We start from the raw sequence: 25642 nt of genomic DNA on the forward strand, positions 1-25642 counted from the left end.
TATCCCGGTAGAAGTATTCGTCTTAAAAGTTTGAGTTTATGGAAGAAGCCACTTACGTTATAGCCCTACGTAGTACTGTTAAGAAATTAAACTAATATATCACCACTTCGGAGAAAAACGTCAAAAGTAAAAGTGGTGTAATATTCCACTTTACCCGCCATATTGGAGGTAAAGCGGAATACAAAAACTTAAAATGAATTAATATTATTTATTCAACTAAGCATATAAACAGAGCTCAGGAACATTGAAAAACCCTCGTCTTAACTGTTTTGGTTCATTAATAATCATTTTAATGTCCTTAATGTTGTAATCTAATACATCATCTTTATTAGGCCATTTGAAATATTTTTGCGTCCTTTCCATACACTTTACAGACGCTGATTCACCTGATTTTGAAATTACTAAACCGGGAAATGTTTGTCCGTTGTACTCTACAGCTACATATATCCCTTCCTTAATATCTTCTGTTTTTATGGTAGGAATTTGAACTGGTAGGTCCAACTCTGAACCGCTGTCGGTGTCACTATAAATGCTGATGTTTGCATCATCTTCTTCTTCGCTGTCGCTTTGAAATAGTTGCTTCGTAACTTTCTTGGTTGGATTTTTTGGGGTCGGAGCCTTCAAATTATTTAACTCTTCAATAAAAGGGGTAGAAGTTGCTACTACAGTTTTTCCTGATCGAGCCCTTTTCTTCGTTGGATTTTCGATATTTGAAGCGACCCGTGGGATAGGTAAAATATCCGCAGGACTAACAATAGTCTTATGGAGGAGAATGTCATTTGATACTGGAGTGGACGCTGATGGCAGGTTAGATGTAGCGAGTAGAGGCCCAGGACGATCAGTTGTATCTGCAGCCACGAAAACGTTTGGATCAGGTCTCTCAAACGGCCAAATACCCGTCTTCTTAAATCCTGAGATAGCTGTTGCCATACTAGCTGCCTTCAAGTAAGCTTCTCCGAAGAGAGGACCGACATCATGAATCGTCACAACTTTCCACGGGTGGGTTCGCAGCCACACTCGCACTGCCTGTTCATAGAAGGTCGACATGGGATACATAAATGATACGTCCAGTGGCTGAAGTCGATGTGTGCAATGTGGTGGTAGCACCAGGATGTCTACAAAGTTTTTCTTAGCAAGCTCTAAGACTTCAATGTTTTTTATGTGGGTTGAATGGCCATCTAAAATTAGTAAAACCCTGTCCTCGGAGGTAGGCTTCGCAAATTTAATAAAATGGTGAAACCAAGCCGTAAAGATTTCGGTCTGCATCCATCCAGAAGCATGCGTGAAAATTTTGGTATTCAGAGGAACTCCAATGTCGAATGTCAAGTGATGTCTCACCCGTGGAAAAATAAGAGCAGGAGGGATGTATTCCCCTGCAGCGTTGAAGCAAATTTCTGCAGTTGTAAGCGTACCTCTTTCAGCTGATGATAAAACTCCTACTTGCTTTTTCCCCTTTTTTGAAATAATCTTTGAAGGCTTATTTGGCACGGTAGAGATTCCGGTTTCGTCACAATTATAGATGCGGTTAGGTTTGTAGTTGTGTTTTTGGTATAAGTCTTCCAATAAATCAAAGAACTTTCCGACACTAACTGCGTTAAATGCTGACGCTCGCGCTGCTGACCTTTTTTCTGGAAGTCGAAGTGAAAGAACTGGGTGCCGTTTCATGAAACCAAGCAACCATACTTTACCAGCTTCTTTCTTCTCATTATTGAATCTATGTTCAATGTTATTTCGTATGGCAAACTCGTAGGTAAGATATTTTAAGTCAGAAATAGTTAGCCCAAACAGGCGTTCTTCCATTTTAAGAATATAGTCTACCAACATCCTCTCTTGATCTACCGTGAACACGCAACGGAATCGTCCAAGTTGCTTCACTAAACGTTCTTCTGGTGGTCGCTTTAATCTTCTCAAAAGAGTTGTCGATGGAATGTTATATTGTTTTGCAGAAGAATGAATTGATAAACCACCTTGACATGCAGTTAGAGCCTCAGCCATTGCCTTCTCGTCCCAACTCTGCTGCGAAGTCTTTCGTTTGTAAAAATTAGGCATGCTAAAAAAATGTTGTCACTTAATAACATTGTTAAACTTTTAGGAGGTAAAGTGGAACGTCATTCCGCTTTACCCGCATACGTTTCATTCCACTTTACCCGCATCAACATTTTTTCTGTACAAACACGATAGCTACTAACCAAACGTGCTAATAAGTTAAAGAAAGAGTATTTATGTCCACAAATAACCATTTTATACAATAGATAATAAATACGGTTAGAAAAACTTACCTGTTGCTGATAAGAAATTTCGTCTTAGTCACCAAATATTACAACTTTTTGTTAAAAAACAATGATCTTGTTTAACTCATATGAACATATCAATGAAAGTGCGCCATATTGAAGTAAATATTGCCAAATGTCAAAAGGTATATTGTGGTAGGAGTTACAACAAAAACCGCCAATTTTGAAATTAAATTTTAAGCTTATTCCGCTTTACCCACCCATTCCACTTGTCCTACCTTTCCCCTACAGGGTATTTACAAAGTTATAACCAATTTTGTATGAAAATCGTAACAAGTTCAACTCCCTGTATAAATAAAATAAGCACAACAGCAATCGTTTATTAATTTTTTATTTATTGTCAAATTTTCAAGAATTATTGACATTGCTAATTTTCTTTATATCAAATACAGGGTGAGTAAAAACGCAAGTATGTACATTATTTTCTCAGTAATGTTAATGGAACTTAATGTTGTTCTGAAGCTATTTCCTTGTGGCATTTTTATAATCAACTATTTTCAATGGGAAATAAGCCACAATTTTACCAAAAAATTATTTTATTAACGTTTCGACGCCCAAGTCGGGTGTCGTTGTCAAAATACAAAATAATACTAAGTGTTATTTTGTATTTTGACAATGACACCCGACTTGGGTGTCAAAACGTTAATAAAATCATGTTTTGGTAAAATTGTGGCTTATTTCCCATTGAAAATAGTTGGTTAAATGGAACACCCTGTATTTTATATCATTATTGATAAGTAACATTACTGTACTTTAATTTTTATAGTCCCTATGTCCAAATTTATTAGTTTTCGAGATATTTTCACTTTTTTCAGACTGAATTGACAATTGACGATTACTGATTATCAATCCGGTAATCAATGTAACAATGTAGCAAATAAAGAAATAAAAATAATTTATTAGTAACACATTTTACAAAAAAAACACAACCACAACATGCAACATTTTTGAAACAATTAAAAACTACTTTTTATGTAGATGTAACAAATAAAGAAAGAAAATTAGTAATAAATTTTACAAAAAAATACACAAACACAAAATACAACATTTTGTGAAAACAATTAAACACTACTTTTGTATGTAAATGTAACAATGTAACAAAAAAAATTTATCAGTAATACATTTTGCAAAAAAACATGTTTGAAAAAATTAGAAGCTACTTTTAATAAAATATTTTTAATATTTAATTACATAAGGTGTTCCTCCTAACACATTTATGCACCCCTAAAAACGATCATTGAATGAGCTACTTACTCTACGAAGCATTTGTAAATTAACACATCGAAATACAATTTGTATTCTATTTTTCATCTCATCCCTTGTTGTTGGAGGTATTTTATAAACTTCATTATTAACTTAACCCCAAAAAAATCAGTCCACTTTTTTAAATTTTGGTGATTTGGGTGGCCACGCTACTGGTCCATTGAAAAATGAAAATAACTCAAAAACTAGTAAATTTAGACATGGGGCATGTTATCTAAAAATTAAATTACAGTAATGGTACTTTTCAATAGTGATATAAAATACAGTGTGTTCCATTTAAAATTACTGAGAAAATAATGTACTTGCGTTTTGACTCACCCTTTATTTGATATAAAGAAAATTAGCAATATCAATCATTCTTGAAAATTTTGACAATACGTAAAAAATATGGCATTAATAAACCATTGCTGTTTTGCTTATTTTTATTTATACCGAGTTGAACTTGTTATGATTTTCATATAAAATTGGTTATAACTTTGCAAATACCCTGTATAACATAACAAACCTTTATATTTTTGTGATGGATAAGTTAACAGGATTTCAAATTTAAAATAAAATATAGGGTGTTCCATTTAAAAAAACATAAGTTTGGTCTGTCACTGTGTTATCGAACACCCTGTAACATTTTATACTCCGGTCAACTTACGCATCCGAGGCTACAAAAATTACCATCAAGCTGAAAATTGGCAGGATTGTTCAAAATACCATCATAAATGAAATCTAAAAAGTCCTCATAAATCCGACCCCTGCTAAAAATTTTACGCGGGGTCAAAAGTCACCAAATATGGTTTTTAGCGATTTTCAGCGAAACGGTAAGCTTTATGGTAAAATTAGTGCTAACAAAAAATGTAGATTAGAAAATTATCTATAAAAAATGCCTTATTACTTTTTTTCCTGGGAGCCACCGTTTTTGAGATATAACGATTCAAAAAGTGGTAATCGTCATAATATGCGCACACGTTTCAACACCACCTTTGAGGTAGTGTACTTAGCGCGTTTTTTAACGTGGTTTCCCCAGTAGGCCTATTCCACGGATCTGTTATGATTCTGTTTAATTTAAGGCTATTTAATAATTGATATTGGCAAGGGTTAAAAATGATTAAACTTTATATAAAGCGGTATAAATTAAAAAAAAGGGAAATTTATCAAACTGGTTCATAATTTTCTAATACTTCTGCTTCCCTTGTTCTTCTTCTCATTGTTCTTCTTCCTCTTCTTCATCTTCTAGTTCTTCTTCTTCTTCTTCTTGTTCTTATTCTTCTTCTTCTTGTTCATCATGGGTGCAAGTAAATTGTCCCAATAATAACACATCGCATGGCTCCTCGATAGAATCAAATGAATCCTCAATTGTTGGTGATTCAATATTGGAGCATGACCGGTTTTGACAATTAGTGCATGCTACCGAACAAAACAGTCCAACTTATTTGCAACAACATTTAGCGCTACATCCCTTTTTACAGTTGCGAAAAATTGTGTTCAGGAGTTTTTCCGGCGCAGGGGGGAGTAAAGTTTGAATTGGTTCTAATGAACTGTCGACTAATTTCCATCCCCAGTCTTTTGGATCTAGCTGATAACCAGGCCACACTTGAACTTGGTAATATACCCGAAAAAGATGTTGATAAGCAGCCGCTTATATACCCAGCCGATATAACTGTACTTGTTTTTTGTTTCGAGTACTTTTAAAAAAACATGCATATCGAAACTTATCTAAGCACGTAGTTTTCTTAGGCGCTCCATACATAGAGAGAAGAAAGCTAATTCCGTTGGAAATAACTTCTTGTGGAGTTGAATTAGTTTTTTTAAAAACTTAGTTCCAGTCCATATAATAACCATAGTTTTATGGTCGTTTTTTTTCATCGACGATTTGGGTTTAAAGACTATAGGTTTTAAAAAACGACCTAGACCATAGGTTTAACACGTATTTTCACTCCGGAGTAGTACTCAAGACTAATTAATACCTCGAGGGTGTCATCTACCTGAAGGATTTCGCCACCCAGAAAAATTACGGTGTAATTTGCATAAGTATTTATTAGTACTTAGCAATAAACATTTTGCCTAGAAAGTTGTCTTTCATTATTATGTTCAAACCCTTCCGAGAAGAGAATAGGTAGGGTGATTAGATTAGCTGACCAACGTGTTTATTCCGACAAAACCCATCTTTGCAAATTGAACTAAGGCGCATAAATAAAAAGAATTATTATAAGTTAATACTTTGTCATTTGTTGTATTTTGTTGTGTATTTTTGTTGGGATTAAGCCGTAAAATTTAAATAATTCTTATTATTTTCGCGTTACATTCACTTTGTAAAGATTTTTTTGTTGGCACTGTAATATAATACAGCTTATGGATTGCATCCCTCTATAGACCGCAAGCTGTATAGTAGAAACATTATCATATTTATAATCTTATATTATTATGTGTAATATAAGTTAAGTTGACCTTAGAATATTATGTTTACTTGTATTACAGCTTCAGTGATGTATATACCTGGTGTACTAATACATATATTATGACCTCGATTATGACAATTAGAAGTCTTTCAACTCTTTGAATCGTTGTATCTCAAAAACAGTGCCTCTTAGGAAAAAAACTATTAAGATATTTTTTATAGATAATTATCTAGTCTACATTTTTTGTTAGAGCTAATTTTACGATAAAACTTACCGTTTCGCTGAAAATCGCTAAAAACCATATTTGGTGACCTTTGACCCCGCGTAAATTTTTTAGCAGGGGTCGGATTTCTGAGGACTTTTTAGATTTCATTTATGATGGTATTTTGAACAATCCTGCCAATTTTCAGCTTGATGGTAATTATTGTAGCCTCACTCCTATTTTTGAGTCTAACTAGACCGGTCTATTTAACTAATTTTGTAATGTGAAGCTCAAAGGTGTCTAAAATTTTTGTTATTAACTTTTATTGCTATCTATTACTATAGCGGATCTATTGAGCTTTACGCTACTAATCAATCACCCTGTATTTAACAAATAAGCATTAAAACAAGTTATGCACAAAATGGCTCGTTTGCACAACTTTTAAAAAAGGTATCTACTTTTTAGTTTTGTTCAGTAGGTACACATATCTAGTACAGTTGCATATCTTTCTTCGTTGATATTTAGTTCCATCTTTGGACTTCAATAGCATAATTAACAATTATTGGTGTACATATTATTTGTTTATGTGAATTTGTCTTCATTGATTGGCAATTGATGCTTCACTATTTGCTTTTTAAAATATGTACTACAAATTTAAAATCAACTGTTGCTTTGCCTTTATTCTAGTCTAACACGTTAAGTGCCAGACACAATATTGAAAAATTGCACCCCAGGCCAAGGCATTTTGTCAAAGCAGTTTCGTCAACACAGCGGTGCCTAGGGACCTCCATGGCATATGGAGAACTTCCTACATCAGTCCCTACAGACTGCCATGGCGCTTATCATATTAATATACCTCATTTGGTTTTATTTTAGTTTGCTGATTATATATATACCACCTCGTGCATGTAATGTTCATCTTTAGAGGAAAGGATATAAATATTCCTTCTGTTTCTCTAGTTGGTGATGGTTATTCCATCCTCGTTTTCAAGAGAAGTAATTTCTCCTGCTTTGTTTTGTTACGTGGCACCAGACCAACGCCGCACGACAGTACTAACCTACCTCACTGGGTAGCACTGTCCCGATGGGACCTACATTTTTCTTATAATGTGACTCACTAGAGCTCAATGTAAAATATATATTTGGCGTAATGGGCACATATTAAAAAATATGTCTGGAAGCAAACATGTTAATACCAACATTTTCTTGCAATTCAGATCAGATATATAACTTTGATTCAAACAAGGACTAGACGAAAAACAAATATTTCATTTTTAGGTAATTGGTGTCATTTATTACTTACCCATTCATCCAATCTTCTGTTGTATCCTTCATAATGCACGTAATATTCGTACTGTCTTTCGAGCTCATTAAATCGAGACTGTATAATCTCAGCAGGATCTAAAATAAACAAACATTAAGAAACAGTAAGGATTGCAATTCATTTGTTAAATTATGTTTATCGTGTTTGTGAAGAATTAATTACACCAAATTAATTCATATTTTGATCAAATATTACACAGTAATCTAGTCTGTCATTACTAATAGTCGCAATTCTTTTCTGTTTATAACACATGCAAGTTTTGATGTTTTAGCCCTTTGTATATTACTTGAAATTGTAAACTTACGCCAAGTGTCGTCAGATCTTCGCACCAAATAGTGTTCGCCAACATCGAGAGGCTGTTCCTCAGCGCTTTCGCTGTCTTCATCCTGAATATTTGGTTTATTTTCGTTATCGCTTTTTTTCGGCATTATTTCCTCGTTAAAATCTTGTCTTTTAAAATCCGCCATCTTACGTCAGACAGAATGTCAGTTTGAAATTATTCCGCTTCGTTTCTTATTTAACAACGTAGTTGATCTGGTCTCGACATTTTATGAGTTCAGTTAGGAAAAGGTTTAAAACTCTCTAAAAAAATGGCCATTATTGGAAAAAGTTCAAAAGTCTGTATTGTTATTTATATGTTCCTTAAAAGGTTGGTTAGTATGTTTTAAATCTGTATCAGCTGTAGTAAATCTGTATCGTCCAATCCAGCTTTTTCCATTATTTCTAGCATTTTTGTGATGTCGGGTTTTGTCAAAACCCTTTTCAGAATCGATTGCACAAACGTACACATTTTGCATTTATATCTCTGCATATATTAGTACCTGGATGCTAAACAAGGCTTCTCTTGTAGCCAAGCCACTCCTAAACCCAAGGAGACTACCAAGGAGCTCGCCAGACCATTTAAGGAGATAACAATAAATATGATTTTCTTTTTGTTCCTACTCCAATTTCATGAAATAGTAACTTAAAATTTTCGCTCAGACTACAAAATTCCACTCACAATCACATAACAGAAGGTCTTGCTTTGTTGTTTGCTATTAATAAGTAATTCTCTCCTCCTTTTCATGGGACTCTCCCTTTTAGCACCATCTTCTTGCTTTGTCTAATTTTTGTTAGTCCTGGAAATATTTTTGGAACAGCACTTTCTCTAAGCGAAGGTCTTTTTCGTGGAAAAGTATTAAAAACCAACAGAATGCATATTTTATAGGACCTCTAGCCCTGTTGCCAACTTTCAATATTTTAGTCGTGTGTTAGGGGTCTATGATACCGCACATCTCCAAATGCTCCAAGCTTATTTTGTTGAATTATCTTCCATCTCTACTTTAAACAGATGTTCGTGTGCGTGTGTCAGTGTCATTGACGCCAAAACGCCAAATTTGACAGTAATAAATGAGGTTGCTAGAGAGAACGGAGCTTGTTGGTGTATACAGTGTGGGTGTCTGTGGTCATGCTTCTCGATCTTATGTCATATCAGTGTAATCAACTCAATTATTATTGTTTTTAATTAAAACTACAAAAAGTGTTAAATGAAGTGCGAATCGGACTTACAATTCGTCAATATATTAACATTATGTTGAAGACCAGCAACTGTTCCATCAAGAATTAGAATATTTTTAGTGAAAACTTAAGAATAAAACCAAGAGAGAGGGTTTTATATGCAAATTGTTTAAATATAGTTTAGTACTTAAACATATGTAAGCAACAATAATGGAAATCGCAAAAGATGATCAAAATTTAAATCAAATCCTTTTAGAAGAAACGTTTTATGTACTAACGAAGAAAAACTGTGTGTTCAAAGTGCGTTTAACACGACAAGGTCTTCATTTAATAAAAGAAAGTGAAGAAAATCACAAAGAACAAGTCGTACCAATTACAGACATAGTAGGCTGCAGATGTCTTAGAAGTAAAAAACAATCAAAAAGATGTGTATGCCAATCAATTACTCGATCAGGTAGTTTGGAAGTCGTAGAAGAAACTTCCGGGGATCTCGATATCAATGACACTAGTGCCTATTTGTACATTTACGCGTATTTATTCCAAAACACAAAATCGTCAAACAAAAAAAGAGAAAGAACCATAATAACTTTGAGGTTTAGGTCCTTTGATAAATTCGAAGATAACAACAGGGAAGCTCAGAGGTGGAGGACAATAATCAAAAAACTAATCAAAGGGGAGAATGTTCCTAACACCAGTATTGTCGAATTCACAACCATGCATAAGCTCAGAGAAGATAGGAAAATCCTGGTTTTGTGCAACCCAAAAAGTGGAGCTGGCAAAGCAAAAGACTTGTTTCAACAGAAAGTGGTACCTGTGTTACAAGAAGCAGAGATTCCGTTTGATCTGTATTTGACCAAACATGCCAACTATGCAAGGGAGTTCATGAGGACCAACAATGTCTTCCAGTGGACTGGAATTGTTACGGTAAGTTTTTTCTGTGTTATTCCATTTATAATATTATTCTTTTCTTATTGCACTGTCTCCTTTTGAAGGTTGGCGATCCAAATATCAATAATAGCTTGGAAACTGCTGCACGAAAGATTTCCATTGATGAGTAGTTGAACCATCTCCTCAGGTCCTTCAACCACTCGTTCTGGTAACTTCCTGCTGATCTTTTGTCTTGCACTTTACCTTCTAAAATGATTTAGACTTCATATCGTTCACCTCTCAACAGATACATAAACCAGACATTGTATTTTCCTATCTTTGATTCATCATCATTCACTTTGCCTTATTCCTATGCGGGGTCGGCTTCCCTAATTGTATTTCTCCACACAATTCTATCTTGGGTCATATCAATGTTATTCCCCTTTACCAACATGTCCTGCCTTATCGTCTCTCAGCACGTTTTCTTTGGTCTTCCTCTCCTACTCCTTTCAGGAATCTGCACTTCAGCTATTCTTCGTATTTGGGTGATTAATGTCTCGGCGTTGAACATGACCAAACCATTTTAACCCTGGAAGCTCACACTTGGGTGTGAGATACTCATCGCCACACTTAACTGCATGTAGCTTGCGCAGCTGCATTTCAATGGTAATGCTGCTTTATGTAAATTCAGTCTCTAGTCTGCCAAGGACAGGTGTGTAGTTGCAGTCTCATTTGAGCAATATTTCCAATCACGAGAATTTATTGAATACAGACTAGGGTATGTAGCACCCATGTGTGAGGTTTGCGATCAAGTGTGCGTTCAAGTTAATGACCTAACAACACAACATCCCACAAACTTAGTAAAGCAAACTAAGTGTTATTCCTGCAAAGGCAAAGATGTAAAAGCAAAGCGTGCATGCTCGGCTTGCTATAAAGCATAATGCATGGAGCATAGAGCCACACTGTCTTATGAATGTAAACTGGTTGTCTTATGAATACCTGGCTAAGAATGAATATGAGTTCTATAATCAAAAGGTGTTATATTTTAGTTAGAAAGACCATTTTGTTGTTAAATTAAATTAAAATATTTTGAATTATGTTTCCGGTTGTTTAGAAAATGTTTTTTGATTATTTTTAGGTATTTTTAATATTTTTTTTTCTTTTGTGTTACTACAATTAAGAGAGAGAGAAAATAAAATTATTGATTTAATTATTCTTATGTATTCAATAGTGATTAGAGAGTCTCTGGAAATCATAAGATATTTACTTTTTTTTTATTTCTTCACAAAAAATCATTGGGTATCTGATACCCATGTGTGCGGTTTATTTAAAAAAAAATAGGTGTGATCTTCCAGGGTTAACCTATCCCCTCTCATTTTGGCATCAATTGGTGCCACCCCTAGACTTCCCCTAATATACTCATTTTTAATTTTATCCTTTGTCATTCCACTCATCCATCTAAGCATTCTCATTTCCGCCACATGCATTTGTTGTTCCTCTTTCTCTTTCACTGCCCAACATTCAGTTCTGTACATCATAGACGGTCTTATGGCTGTTTTATATAATTTTCCCTTCAGCTTCATTAGAATCTTTCTGTCACACAACACACCACTCACTTCTTTCCACTTAATCCATGCAGCCCTAATTCTACTGCATGCATCTCCATCTACACTCAGGTGCAAAAAAATCGATCCACTAAAAATTTGGTCATTTTTTAAGTTTAGAAATTCCTAAACCTGTTGTTCGATTTAAGTGTTTTTTTTACCACGGTATAGCCTTATTCATTGACAATATCGCTGTAATAATATTGTTGCTAGAAAGTCAAACTGTCATTGTATACTGAGTGTACGAATCAAACTGTGTTTTTTTCTCAAAGTTCCTATCGCCTTGTGGACTATTCTAGCACTTTAAAATACTGAAATTAAAACCTAACTATAGCCTCAGGTTTTCTTAACATTTTGTCTTTTGATTCATTCGCTTATGTTGGATAATAAGAAAGTTAGGTACTTTAACAACTGGCCATGTTCGTCATCAGTACAGGTTTTTTTTTAAATAAGTGCGGCAAACTTTAAGGGGTAATTTTACACATGAAAATAATGACAGTTTGCTTAATAATCATATGTCCGCAAACGCTTCGTTTCCGAGATACGGGATGTTCAATATTTTTTTTACAAACTGACAAAATTTATTTATTGCTTTAAAACCAGTTGAGATATGCAAATCAAATTTGGTGGGTTTTAAGCCGTAGTTATTGCACATTTTTTGACATACATTTAAGAATTTTATATTCACCATTGGCGTGCGTACGGGTAATATTATGGGTCATAATACCCGTTTGCGCGCCAATGGTGAATATAAAATTCTTAATTGTATGTCAAAAAATGTGCAATAACTACGTCTTAAAACCCACCAAAGTTGATTTGCATATCTCAACTGGTTTTAAAGCAATAAATAAATCGTCAGTTTGTAAAAAAATATTGAACATCACGTATCTCGGAATCGAAGCGTTTGCGGACATTACGATTATAAAGCAAATTGTGATTATTTTCTCATGTAAAATTACCCCCTAAAGTTTGTCACACTTATTTAGAAACACCCTGTACTGATGACGAACATGGCCAGTTGTTAAAGTACCTAACTTTTTCATTATCCAATATAAGCGAATGAACGGAAAGACATAATGTTAAGAAAACCTGTGGCTATGGTTAGGTTTTAATGTCAGTATTTTATAAATGCTAGAATAGTCCACAGGATGATGTGAAATTTGAGAAAACGGCACAGTTTGATTCGTACACTCAGTATACAATGACAGTTTGACTGTCTAGCAACAATATTATTACAGCGATATTGTCAATGAATAAGGCTATAACGTGGTAAAAAAATCAGTTAAATCCAACAACAGGTTTAGGAAATTCGAAACTTCAAAAATTACCAAATTTTTAGTGGATCGATTTTTTTGCACCTGAGTGTATTTCTCCATTACTCTGTAATACCGATCCTAGGTACTTAAAACTATTGCTTTTCACAATCATTTCACCATCCAAAGATACCATTTTATTTGCAGTAACTCCATCTTTAAATGAACATTCCAAATACTCTGTTTTTGTCCTACTAAGTTTTAAACCTTTTTTCCTCCAGAGCTTGTCTCCACTGTACCAGTTTTTGTTCTGTCTCTTTCACTATTTCCTATTAACACTACATCATCAGCATACATTAGGCACCATGGAATACTACCCTATAGTTTCGCTGTTATCTGGTCCAAAACTAATGAGAATAAATATAAGGACTAAGCACCGAGCCTTGGTGCAATCCTACTTTCACCTGAAATTTATCAGTCTCTCCCACACTTGTCCTAACACTAGTCGTTACTCCCTCATACATATCTCTCACAATCTTTACATATTCGCCAGGGACTCTTTTCTTATTGAGTGCCCACCACAGAATCTCTCGAGGAACTCTATCATATGCTTTCTTAAGATCAATGAATACCATATGAGGGTTGGTCTCTTTATTCCTGTATTTTTCCATCAGTTGCCTTACAATGAGAATTACATCTGTTGTTGATCTGCCCTGCATAAAGCCAAATTGATTATCGGATATTTCGGTTTCTTCACGTATCCGTCTATCAATTATTCTCTCCCTATTTTCCTCTCTTTGATTATTCTTAGTATGTAATTATTTTTGTTCTGTTCCATAATAAATTAGAATATTTTTAATGAAAACTGAAGAATAAAACCAATAGGTCTGGATCCTGCGTATGAAAAAAAAGTTGATTAATAGCAAGCTGAAAATTTGTTAATAGCTTAAGGGTGTCTAGTCGGACAAACTTTGATATATGGGAACACTGGAACAGGGGAAGTTTTAATTGTGGAACAGGTTAAAAATTTGGAACGGTCAGACCACAAAAACCTCACATGTATTTTGTCCGACAGAACTTCTAATTCATTTGTTAGACCCTTTCATTAAACTCTCATGCAAAAATCAGACTGCTATTTATCACCTGTCATAATTCCTGTCATTTGACGTATTCTACATGTTCCACTCATTATAATTCCCATTTGGTGATAAATAGCAGCCTGATTTTTGCATGAGAGTTTAATGAAAGGGTAACAAATCAATTGGAAGTTCTGTCGCACAAAATACATGTGACGTTTTCGTGGTCTGACCATTCCAAATTTTTAACCTGTTCCACAATTAAAACTTCTCCTGTTCCAGTGTTCCTATATATCAATGTTTGTCCGACTAGACACCCTTAAGCTATTAACAAATTTTCAGCTTACTATTAGTCAACTTTTTTTTCATACGCAGTATCCAGACCTACAAGAATGAAGTTTTTATATGCAAATCATTTAAAGATGGTGTAAGTAGTACTTTATTATTCGTGAGCAAAAATAATGTAAACCGCAAAAGATGATCAAAATTTAAATCAAATCCTTTTAAAAGAAACGTTTTATGTATTAACCACGAAAAACTGTGTGTTCAAAGTGCGTTTAACACGACAAGGTCTTCATTTAATAAAAGAAAGTGAAGAAAATTATAAAGAACAAGCCGTACCAATTACAGGCATAGTAGGCTGCAGATGTCTTCGAAGTATAAAACAATCAAAACAATGTGCATGCCGGTCAATTACTAGTTCAGGTAGTTTGGAAGCGGTAGAAGAGACTTCCGTGGATCTCGATATCAATGACACTAGTGCTTATTTGTACATGTACGCATATTTATTCCAAAACACAAAATCGTCAAACAAAAAAAGAGAAAGAACCATAATAACTTTGAGGGTTTAGGTCTTTTGATAAATTCGAAGATAACGACAGGGAAGCTCAGAGGTGGAGGACAATAATCAAAAAACTAATCAAAGGGGAGAATGTTCCTAACACCAATATTGTCGAATTCACGACCATGCATAAGCTCAGAGAAGATAGGAAAATCCTGGTTTTGTGCAACCCAAAAAGTGGAGCTGTCTAATCAAAAGACTTGTTTCATGCAAGGGAGTTCATGAGGACCAACAATGTCTTCTAGTGGACTGGAATTGTTACGGTGAGTTTTTGTTTGTTATTCCATTTATAACATTGAAGGTAATATAATATTTACTTTTCAGAAGTTTTCGTTCAACACTTTATAGAATCATTTCTACCTCAATTTGTTGTTTGTTTTGCAAATAAATGACAATATTTGATAATATTAACAATATGACTTAAGTCATTTATAAATTCTTTACATTTTCCTACCTTTTATCTACTTTTCACGTCCTTATTCGTGACAAATGAGTAATTATTTCTTCATAACAAAAATATTTGTAATTGCTATGGAATTGCGAATTTTGTAGTATGACTCCATTTACAAAAGTTTTAAAAAATCTACAACTTTACAACAATAAATTTTTAAAATATCAAACATCTCAGAATAATAATCTATAACAATAATACAACTACCAAGGATTTGACATGTAAAATAGATCATTTATTATAAGACACCTTTTAGTTGTTTTTTAAATAAACTAATTTTGGAGTCAAAAATATTTATTTGTCTTGGCAGTCTGTTAGTACTCTGGACTATTCGTGGAGTCTGTTTACTGATACCGTAAAATTAGTGTGGTGAAATGGCACTGAAAAGATTTCCAATAGTCTGTTGTTTGTACTAGGTATTGTAAGACTAATGAGTGATAGTGATAACCATTGAAAATAATCTATAACAGCATTAATGACTTTGTGCAGGAAACATAAATCTACCAATGTCCTCCTTGACTCAAGTGTTGGTAAATCAAGACTGTCTCTTACCCACTGATAGTCATATTTCTAAAAGCTGCTATCCTCAAAATACTCATACTCTCCAAGTCTCCAGCTAAAAGCTGCTATTCTCAAAAATTTATTTTGGACCCTTTCAATCTGTTCAATGTAACAGTTGTATGATAGGGACCATACAACTGATCCATACTCTTAGAATGGGCCTAACGAGATCACAATAAATTCGTCTAAATGTGAATAAAAGCAGGTCGATATATAGATGTGCATTGGATAAATTGCAGTACAGTACAACCTCGATATAACGGACTTATTGGGGGGACGGGGAGTCCGTTAAAGCCGAAAGTCCGTTATATTAAAATACTTTTAAAATAAATCAGACTATTTAGAAATGTGTCCTCAATTTGCTATATTAAAAAGTTTATTGAAATTCTTTGTAAATTACAGCGTTTGGGGTCCACGGGGACCCCTTTGTTATGCAGTTTATCTTGGTAAGGGCAGGGTTAAGTATGTATAATATTAACACAACCTGTTTAATTTTTTTACATTTGATCGGATTTTTTGTCCGTTATATCTCCGAAGTCCGTTAAATAGAGGTCCGTTATCTCGAGGTTTTATTGTACTTTCATTGCATTGTTTTTTATTTGATTGGTGGCTTGAGAATGACAGTTTGGTGTCTAACCAGATTCCCAAGTCTGATACTTACTTCATTTTTAGAGGCTAATAGCAAGTGATTTATAAAGTAAACACATGTAATAATTGGTTTTCTTTGTCTCAAAAATGTCATTTTATTACATTTAGGCCACAAGCCTTGTAGCACCTCTGATGGTACTTGGTATTTATTTCATAATTTGTGTGACAGCTCGTTAATGGGTCAGATATGAGAATCATGTTTAGCTCTGAGAAATAAGATTTTTCTCAGTAAGTACTGTGATAAATTCAGACATCTGAAATTTTTTTAGTTATAGCCTATAAGTTCCTTTCAGAGATTTCAGTGTTTTTTCTTAATTATTGACAATTTAAAGACCAAAACTCCATTTTGTATATAGGACCAAAAATTCATTTAGGTCTTTCAATTTGGTTCATTTCAATTTCTTATTTAATTAGTTCTTACTTAAATCGTTTTTTATATTACAAGTTTTTTATCTCCACTAGCTTTTTATCTCTATTATGTTGCTGTCAGTATATAAATTAAAGAGCTTTGGTGACACTACAACCTTTTCTTTAATCCTAGGTTTAAGTGCCTAGTTGTTGGCAATACAAAAATGGTTTTTGATGCACAATAAATCTAGCTCAAACAGCTTCCATTGTTAAGTCTGTTTTCAGTTTTGCAAGGAATTAAAGGGTTTCTATTAAAAAATCCACGAGGAAAAAATTTCCTGTAGTTGGCTGTATACCATTTATTACAAAAAACCATGAAATCCTTTATAAAAGGTATATTTGTTAAAATCCCTATACAGGGCTACATCATAAAACAAACAGAACTAGTTTTCAATCGGTTGACCGATCATCATCAGTGTTTCCTAAAATGTTTATAACCTGATAAAATAATGTAAAGTATTTAAAATTTTGACTGTGATTTTAAAAAGTTATGGGTTGTACTCACTTGTATCGAACATGCTAACCACCAAAGTAAAAATATTAGGGTAAAAACCCTTTAAACTTAATCCGTCATAGGAACATACAAAAATGATATGATTTTACACATGGATGTATAAAATATTCAATGTTTCACTCTCGAGGTACCATTGAGCTAAAGACTTGATCACATCATGGCTGTGTAGAAGCAAGTGACTTTGATAGCGGAAACCCTGAATGGTGACATGACAGAAATGACAGTTCCAGAGGAAGTTACAATTTCCCTGATGGTTTTGTGATATTTATTGTAAAGTTTGTTATTATATATTTATAAATTAAATATTTATAATCACGAATTAATTTGTGAAATAAGAACTGATTGTACTAATTCAACAAAATACAAGCAATTGGACTTCATATAAGTCCTAGGTTTTCACCCAACGTGACCGGAAGTAGAACTGAAAGTCGATATTTGTACTCTTCATGTAAGTTTGCATGAATTGATATGATTTCACCAATTTTGAGTAATTTTTGCCAAACTTCCGGTCATAACTTTTAACCAGAAATAACATCAAAACCGGAACTAAGTATTCGAGCTCGATTTTTCAATACGCAATGATCGATAAATCACTTGTACTGTGATTATAATGTAGAACTGTATTTCTGCGACTATAATGTGGCACTTCGGATTACACCTTTTTAACCGGAAGAGATATAAAAATCGGAAGTATGTAGTTATTCTCGTCTTGCCAAGGCGCGTCGAGTAATATATCGCTTGAACCATTTCAGCAACTTTAAAACAGTATTTCCAGTTGCAAATCTGCAACCGGAAGTCCGAGGTTAAATTTCGCACCTTTAATACTATCCTCACTATTATGCTGTGAGAGTTAAAAGCTATCACTAGACGCCTCATTTGTCATTCTATCATTTTCAATAACGTAGGAGTTATATTCGCAGAGAAACAGACGGACGAACAGACAATTATGAATCCGAAGTACCTACCTACACACATGTCCAAAAGTTTGGAATACGTACAAATAATATATCTACGCCTATGGTGGTTTTAAAACTGTTGTTGATATTCATTTTAGAGCGTTTTTACATGAAAATTATAAAAACTTTGAATCGTTTTTGTATCATTTTGCCGATTTTGACCACATTCAACTGATTAGCGTATTTACACATTATAGTCCTGTCGCCAGGGGGGGTACAACGGCCTCGTTAATTCAGATGGACTTACCCAAATTTTTTTTATGTATTTTGACCCGTAGAACACGAATTTTTTGGGTAACAGTTGATCCGGATGTCGATAAGATTGTTATAGACCAAGAACTTGAGGAATCAAATAACAGCGATTTTTGGCAAAACAAAACAATATTTTGTATTTTTTGGGTCATTTTAAGCAAAAAATATTTCTACAAGTTTTTTAGTAGGATGCACAGTTTTCGAGATAAACGCGGTTGAACTTTCAAAAAATCGAAAAACTGCAATTTTTAAACCCGAATAACTTTTGATTAAAAAATAAAATAGCAATTCTGCTTAGCGCCTTTGAAAGTTCAAGTCAAATTATGTCGGTTTTGATTATTTGCATTGCTAAAAATTTATTGTGTTATTGCTAAACAAAGCTACAAACAACTAGTGCGTGAGTGATGTTTCTATGATTTCTCATTTAAAATCGAACGAGTAGGTAGAATAGGTACTAGTGCAATCAAGACTATTTCTACGTTACATGCGTTAAAACGCATGTAAAAGCACGGGAAACCCTACGTGTTTATAGCTTTGTTAAACAATAAAAAAATAAATTTTTACCAATGCAAATAATCAAAACCGATATAATTTGACTTAAACTTTCAAATGCGGTAAGCAGACTTGCTATTTTATTTTTTAATCAAAAGTTATTCGGGTTCAAAAATTGCAATTTTTCGATTTTTTTAAAGTTCAACCGCGTTTATCTCGAAAACTGTGCATCCTACGAAAAAACTTGTAGAAATATTTTTTACTTAAAATGGCCCAAAAAATACAAAATATTGTTTTGTTTTGCCAAAAATTGCTGTTATTTGATTCCTCAAGTTCTTGGTCTATAACAATCTTATCGACATCCGGATCAACTGTTACCCAAAAAATTCGTGTTCTACGGGTCAAAATACATAAAAAAAACTTGAGTAAGTCCATCTGAATTAACGAGGCCGTTGTACCCCCCCTGGCGACAGGACTATTATTTCAGTCTGTGTTTAAATTTGAATTGAGCCGTTTAAAAATGCCTAGAAACGTGATATCTCACTTTGACAGATCTAGAGTAATTGCTTTGTTACAACAGTGCTTTAGTCAAAGTGATATCGCGAATATTTTTGATGTTACTCAGAGTGCTGTATCTAAAATTAAAAAAAAAATTCCAAGAGACAAATGACGTCAAGGATCTTCCAGAAGTGGTAGAAGTCGATGTACAACAGCAGCACAAGATCGGCAAATAACATTGATAGCTCGAAGAAATCGTCTGGAATCCACAAGTGGTATATCCAGAGAAATTTCTAGGTTGCAAGGACTAAATATTTCACGGCAAACAATAACACGCCGACTAAATGCGGTAAATTTGTATCGTAGAAGGCCCTTACATGTTCCTAAACTAACGTACCAACACAAAATAGTAAGGTTGCAATGGGCTAGAGAAATGGTGTAACATGGTCCTAACTGGAATAACTTGATGTTCTCTGATGAGTCAAACATTGGCTTGGTATCTGATTTGCAAACACTGGTTTGGAGGGCCCCAGGACGACAAGCCCGACTAGAAACAGCCCAACCGCGTGTCCCGTTTGAAGGTGGCAGTATTATGATTTGGGGTGGAATTATGAGTGGTACACGGACGCCACTGCTGGTTCTGGAGAGAAGTGTTACTGGTGCTGTGTACATCGAGGAAGTTTTAAATTCTGTCGTACGTCTATTCCGAGGGGCAGGAGGTGATGAATTTGTGTTTATGCATGACAATGCACCTCCTCATCGAACAGCAGCAGTACAAAATTTTCTGCAAGAAGAGGGAATATCTACATTACAGTGGCCCTCGAATTCCCCCGATATGAACGTTATTGAACATGCTTGGGACATTCTCAAAACACGCATCAAAAAGCGAAACAATCCCCCTAGTACACTTCGCGAACTAAAAGATGCTGCTCGTGAAGAATGCGAGAGAATTCCGCAAGCCCAGCTCGACCAGTTAATCGGCAGCATGCCAAATCAACTACAGGCATGCATACTGGACTATATGGAGGAAATACTAATTGAAGACACGAGTGGATGAAGGTGCTATGTTACAAAATTTAGATTTTGAGAAAATTAAGGTTAAAGTTTTTCATTGTAAACTTTTCTCACATTCACTTTTATTAGGTCAAAACTTTTCTATGTCGTTACTAGTATATGGAATATGTTATTCACGGAAAAAAATATCAACAAAAAAAATGTGTCTTACCAAAATTTGAAAAAAACAGTACATAACACCTTCATCCACTGTATAATTCTAAAGAAATTAAAACAACTACTGTTTTATGGAAGAATCATGTATTAAAGAAAAACTTATCTAATCAGCTAACAAGATGTTATTGCTTAATATAAGGTAATAACAGTAATATAACGTAATACATTATTTTTTTTCTAAGATTGGTTCATAGAAATATCGATATTCTGGTTTTACAAACTTAAGCTGTTCTTGGAGATTTTTTCTTTTTTCTTCAGAGATAGTTCCATATTTCTCCCGAATTCTTTCGATTTCAATATTCTCTGGCGCTGCTGTTCTATTCTTATTTTGAAGAATATTTACTTTTCTAAAAGGAACTGTTTCGTCATATGATTCTTTATACAAATAGGAACCATACTCTTCCACTCTTATCCATTTAATACCGTCTCTAAATCTGACTGTTTCATTTAGTTCGTCCTTTTTTCTGTTAGTAAGATGAAGTTTTTGCGGTAGATCAGCAATCCTTCTAAAGTGTTGAGCCATGTCGATGACTTGATTTTTTCGGCTAGCCTTTGAAATTATTTCCCGGTACGTATCTGGTACATATACCGTGTCGTGTTTTCGTAAAACCTTCTCGATTCTTCCGAAGTCTCTGTCACAATCTAAGTAAGTATGGCCAACCTCAGGAAACTTGTGGTCAATACAACGGAAGTATCCCTTCAAAATAAGATACTGATAAAGGCAAATCATGTGGAAGTTCTTGTTCTGGCCCGCACATGAATCGGACCAGATGATCAGATAATCCTTTTTGGTGATGCTTTCGTCGACTTCAATATATCTGAGTAGAGAACTGCATATTTCTGCACTTCCTCTGTTTGCAAGATCTTCGGTCCAGGTACAAAAACATGCTTTGTCTAGGCCTTTTGTAGTAATATGCACCCCAAAATTATAAAACCACATTTGCCTAAGGTAAAATGCTTTGGACGTTGTTATTTTTGGCAGTGGCATTGTTTGTTGCATATCGATTGTAATATAGACCAAGTTGTCTGAATCTTTTGCTTTTTCCTTGTCAACTTTGAGCGCTTTAGTTGATGCTGTGTAGTTTTCTTTATGTCCATCGTTAGATTCACCTCCATCACAGATACTACACGTATCACTTTTCGGATACCCAAATGATAAATTAAACTCTCGCGAAAAAATATTGGAATATGAACATTTTTTAATTCTAAATTTTCCAGGAAGTTGTGCCAGATTACATTCCTCAAGATAGAACTCATACATTTTGCTCACATTTAGTAGGGGAGAAAGATATTTTTTATGAGGATTTCTATTTCTGGAATAGTGCGACTCTTCGACAGGAAATTTATTTATGTGCTCTATCACAAAATCCCTAACATCTTGCCTATTTTGTGTGGCCTATTGGAGTGCTTACCTCTGCGATCTGGAGGAGGTGCTGCTACACTACTATTTATACGATTCTTTATAACATCAAGTTTTTTTCTGCCTATTTGGTATAGAGCGCATAACGCTTCTTTGCACACCTTTACGGTAAATCCATTTTTTGTAACGTTATACGTATATGACGCAGTTTTATGTTTAACAGCATCTTTTCTTTCCCTCAACACTGGTTTTTTAATGATTGATTTAAATAGTAAAGCATTTTTTGCATTAATATCAAGTCTATAAAATTCATCCAAAAATGCCTTCCTGTCATCTGCTGAAAATTTAGTGCTACAAGAAAATCTACAGCCTTGTCTACAAAGAATACCTTTTTCTGGCTCCTTTCTTGGAACGAGAATGTTTTTGTAAGACAAATATTCTTCACCTTTTGCTCTATCTAAAGCTGCTTTGTGTTTCTTCCACGTATTTGGATCTCGTTTTCGTTTTTTGGAAACTTTTGCTGTCGTTGAAAAAATCTTTTGCTTTCTTTGTTTTTCATTTTCTTGGTCAACCTCGTTAGACCCGTTAGAAGGATTAATTATAGGCTTTTGAATAATCCCGCTTCCTTCTTTGTCTCCAGAAATGAATGTACCTCCAACAAGGTTTTTTACATGACTGTGGTCCGCTCTTTCTTCGTCCTCCGTGACACTAGTTCCTGAAGAACTGCTTCCTTCATTACTCGGAAAGTATTCAGCATCACCACTGCTGTCTGACAAGAATGGTTGGGTCCCCTCCAAATCTGAAAATAAAAACAGCTATTTACTTCTTACAGCTCCTTCTTTGTCTCCAGAAATGAATGTACCTCCAACAAGGTTTTTTACATGACTGTGGTCCGCTCTTTCTTCGTCCTCCGTGACACTAGTTCCTGAAGAACTGCTTCCTTCATTACTCGGAAAGTATTCAGCATCACCACTGCTGTCTGACAAGAATGGTTGGGTCCCCTCCAAATCTGAAAGTAAAAACAGCTATTTACTTATACTTATATTTTAATTCTTCCTAATTATTATTGTTTAAAAATTACTTTTGAAAAGATAGGGGAATCCCCGGAGCAATCAATTGTAAATATTTGTAACAGATGACAGTTGGGTTATGTATTTCAACCAGCTCATTTACACTTTTATATAAATATTATGATCTAAATACCTATTGCCCAAAATATAATAAAACTTAATTATTTCATAACAACAGGATTGCACTTACCTGTTACATTTGAAATTTCAATGTTGAGGTTAGAACTTGCTGTGAATTCATTTTCATCATTTGGCAAATTTTGTTCACAGTTTATTTGTTCCTGCACTAGTTTTAACATTTGTTTACCTCTGGAACTCATTATAAATGTTAACTAGCATTAATATTATGATATTACTGCAAAAAACTGTAACAATGACACAGAACACGTGCGCGCAATACCAACTCACCAAGTAAAACAAAATGGCCAGTGAGTGGATGAAGGGGTTATGTGTGTCACTTAACACCATCATTCATATGACGAAGGTATACAAAATATTACATGAATGTGGATGAAGGTATTTTGTGCCTATAACACCTTCTTCCATTATTCACTGGAAAATAATGTAACATAACTCCTTCATCCTTTAAAAAACCTAGACTTCTGTTACGAATCTTAGAATTCTAATGTGGCCACGTGATAAACAGGTACATAACACCTTCATCCATACAAAAAAACCGTTTTTAGAAAAATGTTACATAGCACCTTCATCCACTCGTGTCTTCAATTATTAGTTTTATTGAAAATTATTTTTTTCTTTACTAATTTATTTTTAAATGTAAGTTGTACTTTCTAAGTTTTTCACTCCAAGAGAATAAATATTTTTTTTGCATATCGTTTATCTGGTTTTGAGATTTATTTAGTATTGTTAAGAATTGAAACCAAATGATGTTTAACTATTCAGAAAAGTTTATATATAAAAGTAAAAAAAGTTTATATATAGGGTGTCCCAAAAGTAGTGGAACGGTCGAATATTTCGCGAACTAAACATCGGATCGAAAAACTGAAAAATACTTATTCAATCATTTTCAAAAATCTATCCAATGACACCAAACACCAACCCCCACTACACCCCCTGGAGGTGGGGTGGGGGTAACTTTAAAATCTCAAATGGAAACCCCTAGTTTTTCTTGCAGATTTGGATTCGTTACGTAAAAGTAAGCAACTTTTATTCAAGACATTTTTTCGAACTGTGGATAGATGGCGCTATAATTGGGAAAAACGATTTATCCTGATACCATAGGTAAATTATAGAAACGGTCTAATATCTCGAGAAATACACTTCCAAATGAGAAACCAAAAAACAGGTTTTTAATATTTTTCAAAAACCTATCGATAAACACCAAAAATGACCCTCCAACCCACCCCCTGGAGACGGGGTGGGGGGTAAATTTAAAATCTTAAATAGCAACCCCCACTTTTTATTGCAGATTCGAATTCGTCATGAAAAATTAAGCAACATTTATTCGAAACATTTTTTAAAATTGCTGATAGATGGCGCTAATAAATCGTATTTTTCCAATTAAAGCGCCATCTATCAAAAATTCTAAAAAATGTTTCGAATAAATGTTGCTTAATTTTTCATGACGAATCCGAATCTGTAATAAAAAGTGGGGGTTGCTATTTAAGATTTTAAAGTTACCCCCAACCCCACCTCCAGGGGGTGGGTCGGAGGGTCATGTTTAGTGTTATTCGATAGGTTTTCGAAAAGTATTAAAAACCTTTTTTTTTGGTTTCTCATTTGGAAGTGTATTTCTCGCGATATTAGACCGTTTCTATAATTTACCTATGGTATCAGGATAAATCGTTTTTCTCAAATATAGCGCCATCTATCCACAGTTCGAAAAAATGTCTTGAATAAAAGTTGCTTACTTTTACGTAACGAATCCAAATCTGCAAGAAAAACTAGGGGTCTCCATTTGAGATTTTAAAGTTACCCTCCACCCCACCTCCAGGGGGTGTAGTGGGGGTTGGTGTTTGGTGTCATTGGATAGATTTTTGAAAATGATTGAACACGTATTTTTCAGTTTTTCGATCCGATGTTTAGTTCGCGAAATATTCGACCATTCCACTACTTTTGGGATACCCTGTATATAAGTGTATATAAAAATCAATAAAAAGGCGAAATATTCCAATATTCCAAACTTTTGGACATATGTGTATATTTTGTTTTCGTCTTACTCAGGTACGTCAAATAATATATCGGTTGTACTATTTTCTCAACTTTAGAGAAAATGTCTCACCTCTATTAGAACAATATCGAAGGTATAGAACAATCCCGAAAGGTATTTTTTATGACTTATACTCTTAGTACATAGCACGTATAGCTATTCTCATATGAGTATAGTGTCACTGGTATTATAGGTAGGTCATCAAAGGGTGGATTATGAAGCAAAAGAACCTTGCACATATTTTTAGAAATATTTTCTCATGCATACTTATGGTAGGGGAGCCCAAGCGGGGATTTTTGCAGTTACTCGAGCGCGTCAGATTATTACATGGGGAGAATCCTTGTACCCTGAAATTTACCTCTACCATATATTCTCTCTCAACCCTTGTAGGACCAACCGTTTATTAGAAACACCGAGGGCCAAG

At 34.3% G+C, this 25642-nt stretch overlaps 2 protein-coding genes across 2 annotated transcripts in view; one reads left to right on the forward strand and one right to left on the reverse strand.

The window, feature by feature from the left end:
• The window catches only part of LOC114327965 (histone acetyltransferase KAT8), a 345297-nt gene that overhangs the window by 5051 nt on the left and 314604 nt on the right, over positions 1–25642 (reverse strand). The window contains exons 4-5 of the mRNA XM_028276691.2: positions 7775–8052; positions 7450–7547 (exon numbers count right to left, since the gene is read on the reverse strand). Coding sequence (XP_028132492.1) covers positions 7450–7547; positions 7775–7937 — 261 coding nt within the window. The 5' untranslated portion in view covers positions 7938–8052. The remainder of the gene's footprint in view (positions 1–7449; positions 7548–7774; positions 8053–25642) is intronic.
• Positions 8846–25642, forward strand: part of LOC114327964 (sphingosine kinase 2) — an 85969-nt gene continuing 69172 nt past the window's right edge. The window contains exon 1 of the mRNA XM_028276690.2: positions 8846–9891. Within this exon, the coding sequence (XP_028132491.1) occupies positions 9178–9891 (714 nt within the window). The 5' untranslated portion in view covers positions 8846–9177. The remainder of the gene's footprint in view (positions 9892–25642) is intronic.

The sequence above is a fragment of the Diabrotica virgifera genome, chromosome 2 (genome assembly GCF_917563875.1).
Source record: "Diabrotica virgifera virgifera chromosome 2, PGI_DIABVI_V3a".
Classification (NCBI taxonomy): Eukaryota; Metazoa; Arthropoda; class Insecta; order Coleoptera; family Chrysomelidae; genus Diabrotica; species Diabrotica virgifera.